Raw genomic sequence first — 20,000 nt, forward strand, 5'->3', positions numbered from 1 at the left:
ACCAGGAGGAGACTATGTCCAGTCTAGATATCATGTATCATGTTTTAGTCTAGTTTATTAGGATCAGTCTACCTGGAGGAGACTATGTCTAGATATCATGTATCATGTTTTAGTCTAGTTTATTAGGATCAGTCCACCTGGAGGAGACTATGTCCAGTCTAGATATCATGTATCATGTTTTAGTCTAGTTTATTAGGATCAGTCCACCGGGAGGAGACTATGTCCAGTCTAGATATCATGTATCATGTTTTAGTCTAGTTTATTAGGATCAGTCCACCTGGAGGAGACTATGTCCAGTCTAGATATCATGTATCATGTTTTAGTCTAGTTTATTAGGATCAGTCCACCTGGAGGAGACTATGTCCAGTCTAGATATCATGTATCATGTTTTAGTCTAGTTTATTAGGATCAGTCCACCTGGAGGAGACTATGTCCAGTCTAGATATCATGTTTTAGTCTAGTTTATTAGGATCAGTCCACCAGGAGGAGACTATGTCCAGTCTAGATATCATGTATCATGTTTTAGTCTAGTTTATTAGGATCAGTCCACCAGGAGGAGACTATGTCCAGTCTAGATATCATGTATCATGTTTTAGTCTAGTTTATTAGGATCAGTCCACCAGGAGGAGACTATGTCCAGTCTAGATATCATGTATCATGTTTTAGTCTAGTTTATTAGGATCAGTCCACCAGGAGGAGACTATGTCCAGTCTAGATATCATGTATCATGTTTTAGTCTAGTTTATTAGGATCAGTCCACCAGGAGGAGACTATGTCCAGTCTAGATATCATGTTTTAGTCTAGTTTATTAGGATCAGTCCACCTGGAGGAGACTATGTCCAGTCTAGATATCATGTATCATGTTTTAGTCTAGTTTATTAGGATCAGTCCACCAGGAGGAGACTATGTCCAGTCTAGATATCATGTTTTAGTCTAGTTTATTAGGATCAGTCCACCAGGAGGAGACTATGTCCAGTCTAGATATCATGTATCATGTTTTAGTCTAGTTTATTAGGATCAGTCTACCTGGAGGAGACTATGTCCAGTCTAGATATCATGTTTTAGTCTAGTTTATTAGGATCAGTCCACCAGGAGGAGACTATGTCCAGTCTAGATATCATGTTTTAGTCTAGTTTATTAGGATCAGTCTACCTGGAGGAGACTATGTCCAGTCTAGATATCATGTATCATGTTTTAGTCTAGTTTATTAGGATCAGTCCACCAGGAGGAGACTATGTCCAGTCTAGATATCATGTATCATGTTTTAGTCTAGTTTATTAGGATCAGTCCACCAGGAGGAGACTATGTCCAGTCTAGATATCATGTATCATGTTTTAGTCTAGTTTATTAGGATCAGTCCACCTGGAGGAGACTATGTCCAGTCTAGATATCATGTTTTAGTCTAGTTTATTAGGATCAGTCTACCTGGAGGAGACTATGTCCAGTCTAGATATCATGTTTTAGTCTAGTTTATTAGGATCAGTCCACCTGGAGGAGACTATGTCCAGTCTAGATATCATGTATCATGTTTTAGTCTAGTTTATTAGGATCAGTCCACCTGGAGGAGACTATGTCCAGTCTAGATATCATGTTTTAGTCTAGTTTATTAGGATCAGTCCACCAGGAGGAGACTATGTCCAGTCTAGATATCATGTATCATGTTTTAGTCTAGTTTATTAGGATCAGTCCACCTGGAGGAGACTATGTCCAGTCTAGATATCATGTATCATGTTTTAGTCTAGTTTATTAGGATCAGTCCACCAGGAGGAGACTATGTCCAGTCTAGATATCATGTTTTAGTCTAGTTTATTAGGATCAGTCCACCAGGAGGAGACTATGTCCAGTCTAGATATCATGTTTTAGTCTAGTTTATTAGGATCAGTCCACCAGGAGGAGACTATGTCCAGTCTAGATATCATGTTTTAGTCTAGTTTATTAGGATCAGTCCACGTGGAGGAGACTATGTCCAGTCTAGATATCATGTATCATGTTTTAGTCTAGTTTATTAGGGTCAGTCCACCTGTAGGAGACTATGTCCAGTCTAGATATCATGTATCATGTTTTAGTCTAGTTTATTAGGATCAGTCCACCAGGAGGAGACTATGTCCAGTCTAGATATCATGTTTTAGTCTAGTTTATTAGGATCAGTCCACTTGTAGGAGACTATGTCCAGTCCAGATATCATGTATCATGTTTTAGTCTAGTTTATTAGGATCAGTCCACCTGGAGGAGACTATGTCCAGTCTAGATATCATGTTTTAGTCTAGTTTATTAGGATCAGTCCACCAGGAGGAGACTATGTCCAGTCTAGATATCATGTATCATGTTTTAGTCTAGTTTATTAGGATCAGTCCACCAGGAGGAGACTATGTCCAGTCTAGATATCATGTTTTAGTCTAGTTTATTAGGATCAGTCCACCTGGAGGAGACTATGTCCAGTCTAGATATCATGTTTTAGTCTAGTTTATTAGGATCAGTCCACCTGTAGGAGACTATGTCCAGTCTAGATATCATGTATCATGTTTTAGTCTAGTTTATTAGGATCAGTCCACCAGGAGGAGACTATGTCCAGTCTAGATATCATGTTTTAGTCTAGTTTATTAGGATCAGTCCACCTGGAGGAGACTATGTCCAGTCTAGATATCATGTATCATGTTTTAGTCTAGTTTATTAGGATCAGTCCACCAGGAGGAGACTATGTCCAGTCTAGATATCATGTATCATGTTTTAGTCTAGTTTATTAGGATCAGTCCACCTGGAGGAGACTATGTCCAGTCTAGATATCATGTATCATGTTTTAGTCTAGTTTATTAGGATCAGTCCACCTGGAGGAGACTATGTCCAGTCTAGATATCATGTATCATGTTTTAGTCTAGTTTATTAGGATCAGTCCACCAGGAGGAGACTATGTCCAGTCTAGATATCATGTTTTAGTCTAGTTTATTAGGATCAGTCCACGTGGAGGAGACTATGTCCAGTCTAGATATCATGTATCATGTTTTAGTCTAGTTTATTAGGATCAGTCCACCTGGAGGAGACTATGTCCAGTCTAGATATCATGTATCATGTTTTAGTCTAGTTTATTAGGATCAGTCCACCAGGAGGAGACTATGTCCAGTCTAGATATCATGTATAATGTTTTAGTCTAGTTTATTAGGATCAGTCCACCTGGAGGAGACTATGTCCAGTCTAGATATCATGTATCATGTTTTAGTCTAGTTTATTAGGATCAGTCCACCTGGAGGAGACTATGTCCAGTCTAGATATCATGTATCATGTTTTAGTCTAGTTTATTAGGATCAGTCCACCTGGAGGAGACTATGTCCAGTCTAGATATCATGTATCATGTTTTAGTCTAGTTTATTAGGATCAGTCCACCTGTAGGAGACTATGTCCAGTCTAGATATCATGTATCATGTTTTAGTCTAGTTTATTAGGATCAGTCCACCAGGAGGAGACTATGTCCAGTCTAGATATCATGTATCATGTTTTAGTCTAGTTTATTAGGATCAGTCCACGTGGAGGAGACTATGTCCAGTCTAGATATCATGTATCATGTTTTAGTCTAGTTTATTAGGATCAGTCCACCAGGAGGAGACTATGTCCAGTCTAGATATCATGTATCATGTTTTAGTCTAGTTTATTAGGATCAGTCCACCTGGAGGAGACTATGTCCAGTCTAGATATCATGTATCATGTTTTAGTCTAGTTTATTAGGATCAGTCCACCTGGAGGAGACTATGTCCAGTCTAGATATCATGTATCATGTTTTAGTCTAGTTTATTAGGATCAGTCCACCTGGAGGAGACTATGTCCAGTCTAGATATCATGTTTTAGTCTAGTTTATTAGGATCAGTCCACCAGGAGGAGACTATGTCCAGTCTAGATATCATGTATCATGTTTTAGTCTAGTTTATTAGGATCAGTCTACCTGGAGGAGACTATGTCTAGATATCATGTATCATGTTTTAGTCTAGTTTATTAGGATCAGTCCACCTGGAGGAGACTATGTCCAGTCTAGATATCATGTTTTAGTCTAGTTTATTAGGATCAGTCCACCTGGAGGAGACTATGTCCAGTCTAGATATCATGGATCATGTTTTAGTCTAGTTTATTAGGATCAGTCCACCTGGAGGAGACTATGTCCAGTCTAGATATCATGTATCATGTTTTAGTCTAGTTTATTAGGATCAGTCCACCAGGAGGAGACTATGTCCAGTCTAGATATCATGTTTTAGTCTAGTTTATTAGGATCAGTCCACCTGGAGGAGACTATGTCCAGTCTAGATATCATGTATCATGTTTTAGTCTAGTTTATTAGGATCAGTCCACCAGGAGGAGACTATGTCCAGTCTAGATATCATGTTTTAGTCTAGTTTATTAGGATCAGTCTACCAGGAGGAGACTATGTCCAGTCTAGATATCATGTATCATGTTTTAGTCTAGTTTATTAGGATCAGTCCACCAGGAGGAGACTATGTCCAGTCTAGATATCATGTATCATGTTTTAGTCTAGTTTATTAGGATCAGTCCACCAGGAGGAGACTATGTCCAGTCTAGATATCATGTTTTAGTCTAGTTTATTAGGATCAGTCCACCAGGAGGAGACTATGTCCAGTCTAGATATCATGTATCATGTTTTAGTCTAGTTTATTAGGATCAGTCCACCAGGAGGAGACTATGTCCAGTCTAGATATCATGTATCATGTTTTAGTCTAGTTTATTAGGATCAGTCCACCAGGAGGAGACTATGTCCAGTCTAGATATCATGTCTTAGTCTAGTTTATTAGGATCAGTCCACCTGGAGGAGACTATGTCCAGTCTAGATATCATGTATCATGTTTTAGTCTAGTTTATTAGGATCAGTCCACCAGGAGGAGACTATGTCCAGTCTAGATATCATGTTTTAGTCTAGTTTATTAGGATCAGTCCACCAGGAGGAGACTATGTCCAGTCTAGATATCATGTTTTAGTCTAGTTTATTAGGATCAGTCCACCTGGAGGAGACTATGTCCAGTCTAGATATCATGTATCATGTTTTAGTCTAGTTTATTAGGATCAGTCCACCTGGAGGAGACTATGTCCAGTCTAGATATCATGTATCATGTTTTAGTCTAGTTTATTAGGATCAGTCCACCAGGAGGAGACTATGTCCAGTCTAGATATCATGTTTTAGTCTAGTTTATTAGGATCAGTCCACCTGGAGGAGACTATGTCCAGTCTAGATATCATGTTTTAGTCTAGTTTATTAGGATTAGTCCACCAGGAGGAGACTATGTCCAGTCTAGATATCATGTATCATGTTTTAGTCTAGTTTATTAGGATTAGTCCACCAGGAGGAGACTATGTCCAGTCTAGATATCATGTTTTAGTCTAGTTTATTAGGATCCCCATTAGCTGTTGCACATGCTGCCACTTCTCTTCCTATGTTTTCCACACATCAAATACACAGTCGTATACTGTATTGTCAAGACTCCCGAGAGACGTCAACAAATATATTCCTGCCACATTATTAATGTCTGACTTAATCCTGTATGTTAGGAACGAACTGAGGAGGAGCCGACACAACCAGACCCCGTGGACAGGAAGGAGAATAACCCGGTTGATCACAAGGGAAAAGGACAAGAAAACCCAGGTTTGATTTGATATAGATCCATACATATCTTAACATAGACACGGTCTGCTCTCACATCCTGTATGTAACGCTATTGGAAACAATAGGTTTTCCTTCTAGTGTCTTGTTTCATACATTACATTCTTATATGTGTAACTCTGCGTTTAAAAAGGTCTGTTTGTGTGTCATTTACTGGGATTTACGTCACGTCTTTTTCCCCCCGACAGCTTTTGACATGTCTGATGAGAAACCAGACGAGTCGGGAGGAAGTCAATCGGTGTCACATGACGTCAACGGTAATTTTAGCCAGGGTCCTCGATTCCTTCACATTCCAATCCTCCAAAGTATTATTATGGCTGTACACTGTGTGACATTTTAAAGGATCAAATCAATTAATTCCATCAACATGTTTGTTGTTGTTTATGTTTGTTTTTATTTATTATGTGTGTTGTTGTTTATTATGGTTATTGTTGTTGTTTATTATGTTTGTTGTTTTTTATTACGGTTGTTATTGTTGTTTATTCTGTTTGTTGTTGTTGATGTTGTCTATTGATATTTGTTGTTGTTGTTTATTATGGTTGTTGTTGTTTATTATGGTTGTGGTTGTTTATTATGGTTGTGGTTGTTTATTATGGTTGTGGTTGTTTATTATGGTTGTGGTTGTTTATTATGGTTGTGGTTGTTTATTATGGTTGTTGTTGTTTATTATGGTTGTGGTTGTTGCTGTTGTCTGTTGATATTTGTTGTTGTTGTTTATTATGGTTGTTGTTGTTGATGTTGTTTATTATGGTTGTGGTTGTTTATTATGGTTGTTGTTGTTGATGTTGTTTATTATGGTTGTGGTTGTTTATTATGGTTTTTGTTGTTGATGTTCTCTGTTGATATTTGTTGTTGTTGTCTGGTAGTGTCCAAGGACCAGCTGGTGACTCAGGAGGGTTCTCAGGAGGGTTCTGTTACCTGGAGGACCTACCACCAGTACTGTAAAGCTGCAGGAGGTTAGAAACACACCTTACACACACCACACTCTGAACCCCGAGTTAACCCTGACCTACCGCCAGTACTGTAAAGCTGCAGGAGGTTAGGACACACCTCAGCTAATCAGCCTTACTCCTCACACCTAGTGGAGCAGGGATACTCAGATCTAAGCAAATCATTAACCAATATTGTAGCAGTATAGTGTGGGTTATGTTGAGCCATGCTGAATCCTGTATCTTATGGTGTCTCCTCTCTCCTCTGGTCTCTCCTTTGGTCTCTCCTCTGGTCTCTCCTTTGGTCTCTCCTTTGGTCTCTCTGGTCTCTCCTCTCCTCTCCCCTCTGGTCTCTCCTCTCCTCTCCCCTCTGGTCTCTCCTCTGGTCTCTCCTCTGGTCTCTCCTTTGGTCTCTCCTTTGGTCTCTCCTCTCCCCTTTTCTCTCTCCTCTGGTCTCTCCTCTGGTCTCTCCTCTGGTCTCCCCTCTGGTCTCTCCTCTGGTCTCCCCTCTGGTCTCTCCTCTGGTATCTCCTCTGGTCTCTCCTCTGGTCGCTCCTCTGGTCTCTCCTCTGGTCTCTCCTCTGGTCTCTCCTCTGGTCTCCCCTCTGGTCTCCCCTCTGGTCTCTCCTCTGGTCTCCCCTCTGGTCTCTCCTCTCCCCTCTGGTCTCTCCTCTGGTCTCTCCTCTCCCCTCTGGTCTCCCCTCTGGTCTCTCCTCTGGTCTCCCCTCTGGTCTCCCCTCTGGTCTCTCCTCTGGTCTCTCATCTGGTCTCCCCTCTGGTCTCCCCTCTGGTCTCCCCTCTGGTCTCCTCTCTGGTCTCTCCTCTGGTCTCCTCTCTGGTCTCTCCTCTGGTCTCCCCTCTGGTCTCCCCTCTGGTCTCTCCTCTGGTCTCCCCTCTGGTCTCCCCTCTGGTCTCCCCTCTGGTCTCTCCTCTGGTCTCTCCTCTGGTCTCTCCTCTGGTCTCCCCATTGGTCTCCCCTCTGGTCTCTCCTCTGGTCTCTCCTCTGGTCTCTCTTCTTGTCTCTGGTCTCTCATCTCTTCTCTCCTCTGGTCTCTCGTCTGGTCTTTGGTCTCTCATCTTTTCTCTCCTCTGGTCTCTCCTCTGGTCTCCCCTCTGGTCTCTCCTCTGATCTCTCCTCTGGTCTCCCCTCTGGTCTCTCCTCTGGTCTTTCCTCTGGTCTCTCCTCTGGTCTCTCCTCTGGTCTCTCCTTTGGTCTCTCCTCTCCCCCTTTCTCTCTCCTCTGGTCTCTCCTCTGGTCTCCCCTCTGGTCTCCCCTCTGGTCTCCCCTCTGGTCTCCCTTCTGGTCTCTCCTCTGGTCTCTCCTCTGGTCTCCCTTCTGGTCTCTCCTCTGGTCTCTCCTCTGGTCTCTCCTCTGGTCTCTCCTTTGGTCTCTCCTCTCCCCCTTTCTCTCTCCTCTGGTCTCTCCTCTGGTCTCCCCTCTGGTCTCTCATCTGGTCTCCCCTCTGGTCTCTCCTCTGGTCTCTCCTCTGGTCTCTCCTTTGGTCTTTCCTCTCCCCCTTTCTCTCTCCTCTGGTCTCTCCTCTGGTCTCCCCTCTGGTCTCCCTTCTGGTCTCTCCTCTGGTCTCTCCTCTGGTCTCCCCTCTGGTCTCCCCTCTTGTCTCCCTTCTCGTCTCTCCTCTGGTCTCCCCTCTGGTCTCCCCTCTGGTCTCTCCTCTGGTCTCTCCTCTGGTCTCTCCTCTGGTCTCTCCTTTGGTCTCTCCTCTCCCCCTTTCTCTCTCCTCTGGTCTCTCCTCTGGTCTCCCCTCTGGTCTCTCATCTGGTCTCCCCTCTGGTCTCTCCTCTGGTCTCTCCTCTGGTCTCTCCTTTGGTCTCTCCTCTCCCCCTTTCTCTCTCCTCTGTGCTCTCCTCTGGTCTCCCCTCTGGTCTCTCATCTGGTCTCTCATCTGGTCTCCCCTCTGGTCTCCCCTCTGGTCTCCCCTCTGGTCTCTCATCTGGTCTCCCCTCTGGTCTCTCCTCTGGTCTCTCCTCTGGTCTCCCCTCTGGTCTCTCCTCTGGTCTCACCTCTGGTCTCTCCTCTGGTCTCCCCTCTGGTCTCCCCTCTGGTCTCTCCTCTGGTCTCTCATCTGGTCTCCCCTCTGGTCTCTCATCTGGTCTCCCCTCTGGTCTCTCCTCTGGTCTCCCCTCTGGTCTCTCCTCTGGTCTCTCCTCTGGTCTCCCCTCTGGTCTCTCCTCTGGTCTCTCCTCTGGTCTCTCCTCTGGTCTCCCCTCTGGTCTCCCCTCTGGTCTCCCCTCTGGTCTCTCCTCTGGTCTCTCCTCTGGTCTCCCCTCTGGTCTCCCCTCTGGTCTCTGGTCTCCCCTCTGGTCTCTCATCTGGTCTCTCATCTGGTCTCCCCTCTGGTCTCCCCTCTGGTCTCCCCTCTGGTCTCTCATCTGGTCTCCCCTCTGGTCTCTCCTCTGGTCTCTCCTCTGGTCTCCCCTCTGGTCTCTCATCTGGTCTCCCCTCTGGTCTCCCCTCTGGTCTCTCATCTGGTCTCCCCTCTGGTCTCCCCTCTGGTCTCTCCTCTGGTCTCTCCTCTCCCCTCTGGTCTCTCCTCTGGTCTCTCCTCTGGTCTCCCCTCTGGTCTCTCATCTGGTCTCCCCTCTGGTCTCTCATCTGGTCTCCCCTCTGGTCTCTCATCTGGTCTCCCCTCTGGTCTCTCATCTGGTCTCCCCTCTGGTCTCCCCTCTGGTCTCTCATCTGGTCTCCCCTCTGGTCTCCCCTCTGGTCTCTCCTCTCCCCCTTTCTCTCTCCTCTGGTCTCCCCTCTGGTCTCTCATCTGGTCTCCCCTCTGGTCTCTCATCTGGTCTCCCCTCTGGTCTCCCCTCTGGTCTCTCATCTGGTCTCCCCTCTGGTCTCCCCTCTGGTCTCCCCTCTGGTCTCTCCTCTGGTCTCACCTCTGGTCTCTCCTCTGGTCTCCCCTCTGGTCTCTCCTCTGGTCTCTCATCTGGTCTCCCCTCTGGTCTCTCATCTGGTCTCCCCTCTGGTCTCCCCTCTGGTCTCTCCTCTGGTCTCCCCTCTGGTCTCTCCTCTGGTCTCTCCTCTGGTCTCTCCTCTGGTCTCCCCTCTGGTCTCCCCTCTGGTCTCCCCTCTGGTCTCTCTTCTGGTCTCTCCTCTGGTCTCACCTCTGGTCTCTCCTCTGGTCTCTCCTCTGGTCTCCCCTCTGGTCTCCCCTCTGGTCTCTCCTCTGGTCTCTCCTCTGGTCTCCCCTCTGGTCTCCCCTCTGGTCTCTCCTCTGGTCTCTCCTCTGATCTCTCCTCTGGTCTCTCATCTGGTCTCCCCTCTGGTCTCCCCTCTGGTCTCTCCTCTGGTCTCCCCTCTGGTCTCTCCTCTGGTCTCTCCTCTGGTCTCTCCTCTGGTCTCTCCTCTGGTCTCTCATCTGGTCTCCCCTCTGGTCTCCCCTCTGGTCTCTCCTCTGGTCTCTCCTCTGGTCTCTCCTCTGGTCTCCCCTCTGGTCTCTCATCTGGTCTCCCCTCTGGTCTCCCCTCTGGTGTCTCCTCTGGTCTCTCCTCTGGTCTCCCCTCTGGTCTCCCCTCTGGTCTCTCATCTGGTCTCCCCTCTGGTCTCCCCTCTGGTCTCCCCTCTGGTCTCTCCTCTGGTCTCTCCTCTGATCTCTCCTCTGGTCTCTCCTCTGGTCTCTCCTCTGGTCTCTCCTCTGGTCTCTCCTCTCCTCTCCCCTCTGGTCTCCCCTCTGGTCTCTCATCTGGTCTCTCATCTGGTCTCCCCTCTGGTCTCCCCTCTGGTCTCCCCTCTGATCTCTCCTCTGGTCTCCCCTCTGGTCTCCCCTCTGGTCTCTCCTCTGGTCTCTCCTCTGGTCTCTCCTCTGGTCTCTCCTCTGGTCTCCCCTCTGGTCTCCCCTCTGGTCTCCCCTCTGGTCTCTCCTCTGGTCTCCCCTCTGGTCTCCCCTCTGGTCTCCCCTCTGGTCTCTGGTCTCCCCTCTGGTCTCTCCTCTGGTCTCTCCTCTCTCCTCTGGTCTCCCCTCTGGTCTCTCCTCTGGTCTCTCCTCTCTCCTCTGGTCTCCCCTCTGGTCTCTCCTCTTGTCTCTGGTCTCTCATCTCTTCTCTCCTCTGGTCTCTCGTCTCATCTTTTCTCTCCTCTGGTCTCACCTCTGGTGTCTCTGGTCTCCAGGGTACATACTACTGTCTCTCATCATCATCATCTTCATCTGCTTGGTGGGGTCCACTGCCTTCAGCAACTGGTGGCTCAGCTACTGGCTGGAGCAGGGATCAGGGGTAAGTCTACTGTAGTTACTTTTCCTTATGTTTTCAAATGTTTGTCAATTGACCCTTCGCTAGGCCCCTACACCCTTTGGTTACTGTTGCAACCTCTGACAACATTTTCTTTTGGAAGACCAATGCATCACTCAAACCACTGGCGAAATCCCCCTTACAATTATGATGTTTTTTTTACACAATGAAATGAAACACAGACCACCCCTTGTTAATTAGAAGACACGTGGGTATGTTTTGATGGACTGGTATTACAATTTATTCACGGGGAACTTGGTAAAATTATGTTTGTTTATGTGGTTAGCCACTGAACGGCTCTGAATTCACTGTCAGCAAGCAGTCATATAACCACTTTTGGAAGCTATTGCTCTCTAATAGCATCATGATGGTAGCAGAGGAGAGTTGTATTCATAACATGGCTTAGCTAGCTAACATACATTTAGCGAAAACATGTTATATGGAGTGGCTAGCTAGTGTTAGCAAAGTTTTAGTGGTCAATGAGACTGAGAGCTAGCTAACGAGCGGAGCTAGCAAACAATGTAACGAAAGTATAATTTCGGATTCGATAAATACTAATATAAACAGGCTCGGCATTTCAGGAATCACAGTAGCGCCTGGTGCACTGTTAAATTATTTAGCCATTTTCAACTATTTATGTTTTGAAGAAAAACTCAGTTTTCTGCCATTTCCCTTACTGGCTTTCATGCGTTTGAAACGTGATCTTGTCCGAGATGTCGGACTCGACGACAGTTGCTATCCATTGGAGAGCTGCGATTGGTTTCCCCCAAAAAATTCTGGAGCTTAGAAAAGTGTCAATTGCATGAACAGTTTATCGTTCCTATTGTAGCAGATTAGATGACATCTGTGGCTAGCACAAGTAAAAAAAAAAAAAAATTACCATAACATGCTGCATGTGTTTTTTATAGACTAGTTAAAACATTCGTAGTACCTTACACGGTAACAAAGCCATATATTAACTAACGGGCTCTTTAACGTGTGATTTCAGACAGCGAACGTGTCGAATTCCACCGCAGGAAACATCTCCCTGAACCCTGACCTGAGCTTCTACCAGATGGTTTACGGCCTGGTGGTGGTGGCCATGCTGGTCTTCAGCTTCCTCAAGGGCTACTCTTTCACCAAAGTTACGCTGCACGCGTCCTCCAAGCTACACGACACCATGTTCAGAAACGTAACTACCACCACTACCACCACTGTTATCAATCACACTACCACACTGTTGTCAATCGTATTGAAACGGACAGGGGAGAGGTACAATGCGGGATGATAACCAAAAGTAATTGATGAGGAATTCCATAGCGTTGAATCTTGGAAGAAGAGAGGGGAGAGGGGACATCCTTGTCTTGTTCCACAACAAATAGCTGGGTTTGTGTTCATAGCTTTTACTTTGGGATATAAAGAAGCTTGATCACCCTGGACTGTCTGGGGTTCAGACCCTGGGCAACCCCATGAGTCATGTGACTTTACATTTTAGCAGTGGATAGGTCTCTGACGATATACACTACCATTCAAAAGTTTGGGGTCACTTAGAAATGTCCTTTTGTTTTTGAAAGAAACGCCATTGGCCGTTTTGAGCCTGTAATCGAACCCACAAATGCTGATGCTCCAGATACTCAACTAGTCTAAAGAAGGCCAGTTTTATTGCTTCTTTAATCAGTACAACTGTTTTCAGCTGTGCTAACATAATTGCAAAAGGGTTTTCTAATGATCAATTAGCCTTTTAAAATGATAACCTTGGATTAGCTAACACAACGTGCCATTGGAACACAGGAGTGATGGTTGCTGATAATGGGCCTCTGTACACCTATGTAGATATTCCATAAAAAAACAGTTGTTTCCAGCTACAATAGTCATTTACAACATTAACAATGTCTACACCGTATATCTGATCAATTTGATATTATTTTAAATGGACCATTTTTTTTGCTTTTCTTTCAAAAACAAGGACATCTTTTAAAGTGATCCCAAACTTTTGCACGGTCGTGTATGTCATAAAGATCTTACAGTAGGGTTGCGTTTCATCAGCCCTCTCATCACCCTAACCCAATCCCCTGGGTCCTGTCTGTGTTCCATCAGTCCTCTCATCCCCCTAACCCGATCCCCTGGGTCCTGTCTGTGTTCCATCAGTCCTCTCATCCCCCTAACCCGATCCCCTGGGTCCTGTCTGTGTTCCATCAGTCCTCTCATCACCCTAACCCAATCCCCTGGGTACTGTCTGTGTTCCATCAGTCCTCTCATCCCCCTAACCCGATCCCCTGGGTCCTGTCTGTGTTCCATCAGTCCTCTCATCACCCTAACCCTATCCCCTGGGTCCTGTCTGTGTTCCATCAGTCCTCTCATCACCCTAACCCCATCTCCTGGGTCCTGTCTGTGTTCCATCAGTCCTCTCATCACCCTAACCCTATCCCCTGGATCCTATCTGTGTTCCATCAGTCCTCTCATCACCCTAACCCTATCCCCTGGGTCCTGTCTGTGTTCCATCAGTCCTCTCATCACCCTAACCCCCTCTCCTGGGTCCTGTCTGTGTTCCATCAGTCCTCTCATCACCCTAACCCTATCCCCTGGGTCCTGTCTGTGTTCCACCAGTCCTCTCATCACCCTAACCCTATCCCCTGGGTCCTGTCTGTGTTCCATCAGTCCTCTCATCACCCTAACCCTATCCCCTGGGTCCTGTCTGTGTTCCATCAGTCCTTTCATCACCCTAACCCTATGCCATGGGTCATGTCTGTGTTCCACCAGTCCTCTCATCACCCTAACCCTATCCCCTGGGTCCTGTCTGTGTTCCATCAGTCCTCTCATCACCCTAACCCTATCCCCTGGGTCCTGTCTGTGTTCCATCAGTCCTCTCATCACCCTAACCCCATCTCCTGGGTCCTGTCTGTGTTCCATCAGTCCTCTCATCACCCTAACCCCATCTCCTGGGTCCTGTCTGTGTTCCATCAGTCCTCTCATCACCCTAACCCTATCCCCTGGGTCCTATCTGTGTTCCATCAGTCCTCTCATCACCCTAACCCTATCCCCTGGGTCCTGTCTGTGTTCCATCAGTCCTCTCATCACCCTACCCCCTCTCCTGGGTCCTGTCTGTGTTCCATCAGTCCTCTCATCACCCTAACCCTATCCCCTGGGTCCTGTCTGTGTTCCACCATTCCTCTCATCACCCTAACCCTATCCCCTGGGTCCTGTCTGTGTTCCATCAGTCCTTTCATCACCCTAACCCTATCCCATGGGTCATGTCTGTGTTCCACCAGTCCTCTCATCACCCTAACCCTATCCCCTGGGTCCTGTCTGTGTTCCATCAGTCCTCTCATCACCCTAACCCTATCCCCTGGGTCCTGTCTGTGTTCCATCAGTCCTCTCATCACCCTAACCCTATCCCCTGGATCCTATCTGTGTTCCATCAGTCCTCTCATCACCCTAACCCCATCTCCTGGGTCCTGTCTGTGTTCCATCAGTCCTCTCATCACCCTAACCCCATCTCCTGGGTCCTGTCTGTGTTCCATCAGTCCTCTCATCACCCTAACCCTATCCCCTGGGTCCTATCTGTGTTCCATCAGTCCTCTCATCACCCTAACCCTATCCCCTGGGTCCTGTCTGTGTTCCATCAGTCCTCTCATCACCCTACCCCCTCTCCTGGGTCCTGTCTGTGTTCCATCAGTCCTCTCATCACCCTAACCCTATCCCCTGGGTCCTGTCTGTGTTCCACCAGTCCTCTCATCACCCTAACCCTATCCCCTGGGTCCTGTCTGTGTTCCATCAGTCCTCTCATCACCCTAACCCTATCCCCTGGGTCCTGTCTGTGTTCCATCAGTCCTTTCATCACCCTAACCCTATCCCATGGGTCATGTCTGTGTTCCACCAGTCCTCTCATCACCCTAACCCTATCCCCTGGGTCCTGTCTGTGTTCCATCAGTCCTCTCATCACCCTAACCCTATCCCCTGGGTCCTGTCTGTGTTCCATCAGTCCTCTCATCACCCTAACCCTATCCCCTGGATCCTATCTGTGTTCCATCAGTCCTCTCATCACCCTAACCCTATCCCCTGGGTCCTGTCTGTGTTCCATCAGTCCTCTCATCACCCTAACCCCCTCTCCTGGGTCCTGTCTGTGTTCCATCAGTCCTCTCATCACCCTAACCCTATCCCCTGGGTCCTGTCTGTGTTCCACCAGTCCTCTCATCACCCTAACCCTATCCCCTGGGTCCTGTCTGTGTTCCATCAGTCCTCTCATCACCCTAACCCTATCCCCTGGGTCCTGTCTGTGTTCCATCAGTCCTTTCATCACCCTAACCCTATCCCATGGGTCATGTCTGTGTTCCACCAGTCCTCTCATCACCCTAACCCTATCCCCTGGGTCCTGTCTGTGTTCCATCAGTCCTCTCATCACCCTAACCCTATCCCCTGGGTCCTGTCTGTGTTCCATCAGTCCTCTCATCACCCTATCCCCATCTCCTGGGTCCTGTCTGTGTTCCATCAGTCCTCTCATCACCCTAACCCCATCTCCTGGGTCCTGTCTGTGTTCCATCAGTCCTCTCATCACCCTAACCCTATCCCCTGGGTCCTGTCTGTGTTCCATCAGTCCTCTCATCACCCTAACCCCATCTCCTGGGTCCTGTCTGTGTTCCATCAGTCCTCTCATCACCCTAACCCTATCCCCTGGGTCCTATCTGTGTTCCATCAGTCCTCTCATCACCCTAACCCTATCCCCTGGGTCCTGTCTGTGTTCCATCAGTCCTCTCATCACCCTAACCCCCTCTCCTGGGTCCTGTCTGTGTTCCATCAGTCCTCTCATCACCCTAACCCTATCCCCTGGGTCCTGTCTGTGTTCCACCAGTCATCTCATCACCCTAACCCTATCCCCTGGGTCCTGTCTGTGTTCCATCAGTCCTCTCATCACCCTAACCCTATCCCCTGGGTCCTGTCTGTGTTCCATCAGTCCTTTCATCACCCTAACCCTATCCCATGGGTCATGTCTGTGTTCCACCAGTCCTCTCATCACCCTAACCCTATCCCCTGGGTCCTGTCTGTGTTCCATCAGTCCTCTCATCACCCTAACCCTATCCCCTGGGTCCTGTCTGTGTTCCATCAGTCCTCTCATCACCCTAACCCTATCCCCTGGGTCCTGTCTGTGTTCCATCAGTCCTCTCATCACCCTAACCCCATCTCCTGGGTCCTGTCTGTGTTCCATCAGTCCTCTCATCACCCTAACCCTATCCCCTGGGTCCTGTCTGTGTTCCATCAGTCCTCTCATCACCCTAACCCCCTCTCCTGGGTCCTGTCTGTGTTCCATCAGTCCTCTCATCACCCTAACCCTATCCCCTGGGTCCTGTCTGTGTTCCACCAGTCCTCTCATCACCCTAACCCTATCCCCTGGGTCCTGTCTGTGTTCCATCAGTCCTCTCATCACCCTAACCCTATCCCCTGGGTCCTGTCTGTGTTCCATCAGTCCTTTCATCACCCTAACCCTATCCCATGGGTCATGTCTGTGTTCCACCAGTCCTCTCATCACCCTAACCCTATCCCCTGGGTCCTGTCTGTGTTCCATCAGTCCTCTCATCACCCTAACCCTATCCCCTGGGTCCTGTCTGTGTTCCATCAGTCCTCTCATCACCCTAACCCTATCCCCTGGGTCCTGTCTGTGTTCCATCAGTCCTCTCATCACCCTAACCCCATCTCCTGGGTCCTGTCTGTGTTCCATCAGCCCTCTCATCACCCTAACCCCATCTCCTGGGTCATGTCTGTGTTCCATCAGTCCTCTCATCACCCTAACCCAATCCCCTGGGTCCTGTCTGTGTTCCATCAGTCCTCTCATCACCCGAACCCTATCCCCTGGGTCCTGTCTGTGTTCCATCAGTCCCCTCATCACCCTAACCCAATCCCCTGGGTCCTGTCTGTGTTCCATCAGTCCTCTCATAACCCTAACCCTATCCCCTGGGTCCTGTCTGCGTTCCATCAGCCCTCTCATCACCCTAACCCGATCCCCTGGGTCCTGTCTGTGTTCCACCAGTCCCCTCATCACCCTAACCCCCTCTCCTGGGTCCTGTCTGTGTTCCACCAGTCCCCTCATCACCTTAACCCCCTCTCCTGGGTCCTGTCTGTGTTCCACCAGTCCCCTCATCACCTTAACCCTATCCCCTGGGTCCTGTCTGTGTCGTAGATCCTGAACAGCCCCATGAGTTTCTTCGACACCACCCCAACGGGACGTATGGTGAACCGTTTTTCCAAGGACCAGGATGAGGTGGATACCATGCTGCCCTTCAACATGGAGAACTTCCTGCAGTTCTGCCTGATGGTCACCTACACCATTGTCACCATCTCGGCCGTGTTCCCTCCGTTACTCATCGCCATCACGCTGCTGGGAGCCATCTTAACACTCATACTCTAGTGAGTCAACCCGGCATCTTTACAGATCGGTCATTTACCCACGGTGACATGCAGTCAGTTTGGTCATTTACCCAGGGTGACACGCAGTCAGTTTGGTCATTTACCCAGGGTGACACGGAGTCAGTTTGGTCATTTACCCAGGGTGACACGCAGTCAGTTTGGTCATTTACCCAGGGTGACGTGCAGTCAGTTTGGTCATTTACCCAGGGTGACATACAGTCAGTTTGGTCATTTACCCAGGGTGACACGCAGTCAGTTTGGTCATTTACCCAGGGTGACATACAGTCAGTTTGGTCATTTACCCAGGGTGACACGCAGTCAGTTTGGTCATTTACCCAGGGTGACACGCAGTCAGTTTGGTCATTTACCCAGGGTGACGTACAGTCAGTTTGGTCATTTACCCAGGGTGACATACAGTCAGTTTGGTCATTTACCCAGGGTGACACGCAGTCAGTTTGGTCATTTACCCAGGGTGACGTACAGTCAGTTTGGTCATTTACCCAGGGTGACGTACAGTCAGTTTGGTCATTTACCCAGGGTGACACGCAGTCAGTTTGGTCATTTACCCAGGGTGACACACAGTCAGTTTGGTCATTTACCCAGGGTGACATGCAGTCAGTTTGGTCATTTACCCAGGGTGACATACAGTCAGTTTGGTCATTTACCCAGGGTGACATACAGTCAGTTTGGTCATTTACCCAGGGTGACATGCAGTCAGTTTGGTCATTTACCCAGGGTGACATACAGTCAGTTTGGTCATTTACCCAGGGTGACATGCAGTCAGTTTGGTCATTTACCCAGGGTGACATGCAGTCAGTTTGGTCATTTACCCAGGGTGACATACAGTCAGTTTGGTCATTTACCCAGGGTGACATACAGTCAGTTTGGTCATTTACCCAGGGTGACATGCAGTCAGTTTGGTCATTTACCCAGGGTGACATACAGTCAGTTTGGTCATTTACCCAGGGTGACACGCAGTCAGTTTGGTCATTTACCCAGGGTGACATGCAGTCAGTTTGGTCATTTACCCAGGGTGACATGCAGTCAGGGTGACATACAGTCAGTTTGGTCATTTACCCAGGGTGACATGCAGTCAGTTTGGTCATTTACCCAGGGTGACATACAGTCAGTTTGGTCATTTACCCAGGGTGACATACAGTCAGTTTGGTCATTTACCCAGGGTGACATGCAGTCAGTTTGGTCATTTACCCAGGGTGACATACAGTCAGTTTGGTCATTTACCCAGGGTGACATGCAGTCAGTTTGGTCATTTACCCAGGGTGACACGCAGTCAGTTTGGTCATTTACCCAGGGTGACACGCAGTCAGTTTGGTCATTTACCCAGGGTGACATGCAGTCAGTTTGGTCATTTACCCAGGGTGACGTACAGTCAGTTTGGTCATTTACCCAGGGTGACGTACAGTCAGTTTGGTCATTTACCCAGGGTGACATGCAGTCAGTTTGGTCATTTACCCAGGGTGACGTACAGTCAGTTTGGTCATTTACCCAGGGTGACATGCAGTCAGTTTGGTCATTTACCCAGGGTGACATGCAGTCAGGGTGACATACAGTCAGTTTGGTCATTTACCCAGGGTGACATGCAGTCAGTTTGGTCATTTACCCAGGGTGACACGCAGTCAGTTTGGTCATTTACCCAGGGTGACATGCAGTCAGTTTGGTCATTTACCCAGGGTGACATACAGTCAGTTTGGTCATTTACCCAGGGTGACATGCAGTCAGTTTGGTCATTTACCCAGGGTGACATGCAGTCAGTTTGGTCATTTACCCAGGGTGACATACAGTCGGTTTGGTCATTTACCCAGGGTGACACGCAGTCAGTTTGGTCATTTACCCAGGGTGACATGCAGTCAGTTTGGTCATTTACCCAGGGTGACATGCAGTCAATTTGGTCATTTACCCAGGGTGACGTGCAGTCAGTTTGGTCATTTACCCAGGGTGACGTACAGTCAGATCTAATGAGAAGTTTTCTTTAACAAAATGATGGACAATGATAATGAACTTAACACCCGCAACACTTAAAATACACAACAGATGAGTCCGTCAAAACATCATCATCTGTCATCTAATGAGAAAGGCATCTAATGGAGCATTCATTTCATTAGCTTCATTATCATTGTCCTTACTGTTATTGTTCATTAACTTCATTATCATTGTCCTGTTATTGTTCATTAACTTCATTATCATTGTCCTGTTATTGTTCATTAGCTTCATTATCATTGTCCTGTTATTGTTCATTAACTTCATTATCATTGTCCTGTTATTGTTCATTAACTTCATTATCATTGTCCTGTTATTGTTCATTAACTTCATTATTATTGTCCTATTATTGTTCATTAGCTTCATTATCATTGTACTGTTATTGTTCATTAGCTTCATTGTCATTGTCCTGTTATTGTTAATTAGCTTCATTGTCATTGTACTGTTATTGTTCATTAACTTCATTATCATGTTCCTGTTATTATTCATTAACTTCATTATCATTGTACTGTTATTGTTCATTAACTTCATTATCATGTTCCTGTTATTATTCATTAACTTCATTATCATTGTCCTGTTATTGTTCATTAACTTCATTATCATTGTCATTGTCCTGTTATTGTTCATTAACTTCATTATCATTGTCCTGTTATTGTCTTCATTGTCTTCACTGTTATGGGCATCTGTCATCTGTTACAATTGCTGTTCCGTGTCCGTGTACAGCATATGGCCCAATCTGCACTGTACTCCAAGTCATGTCCTTTGTGGTGTGCTCTGAGTCCTGTGTGTTCTGAGTC

The 20,000-nt window shown here is 47.2% G+C and overlaps 1 protein-coding gene across 3 annotated transcripts in view; it reads left to right on the plus strand.

The window, feature by feature from the left end:
* Positions 1-20,000, plus strand: part of LOC129842863 (ATP-binding cassette sub-family C member 12-like) — a gene marked incomplete at its 5' end in the record, with an annotated part of 283,379 nt that overhangs the window by 37,685 nt on the left and 225,694 nt on the right. The window contains 6 exon segments of one of the 3 annotated variants that reach the window (XM_055911559.1): positions 5,542-5,635; positions 5,842-5,910; positions 6,520-6,609; positions 10,709-10,812; positions 11,816-11,998; positions 16,979-17,205. In XM_055911559.1, the coding sequence (XP_055767534.1) occupies positions 5,542-5,635; positions 5,842-5,910; positions 6,520-6,609; positions 10,709-10,812; positions 11,816-11,998; positions 16,979-17,205 (767 nt within the window). 3 annotated transcript variants of the gene reach the window in all.

This window comes from Salvelinus fontinalis, unplaced genomic scaffold (assembly GCF_029448725.1).
Source record: "Salvelinus fontinalis isolate EN_2023a unplaced genomic scaffold, ASM2944872v1 scaffold_0072, whole genome shotgun sequence".
Lineage (NCBI taxonomy): Eukaryota > Metazoa > Chordata > Actinopteri > Salmoniformes > Salmonidae > Salvelinus > Salvelinus fontinalis.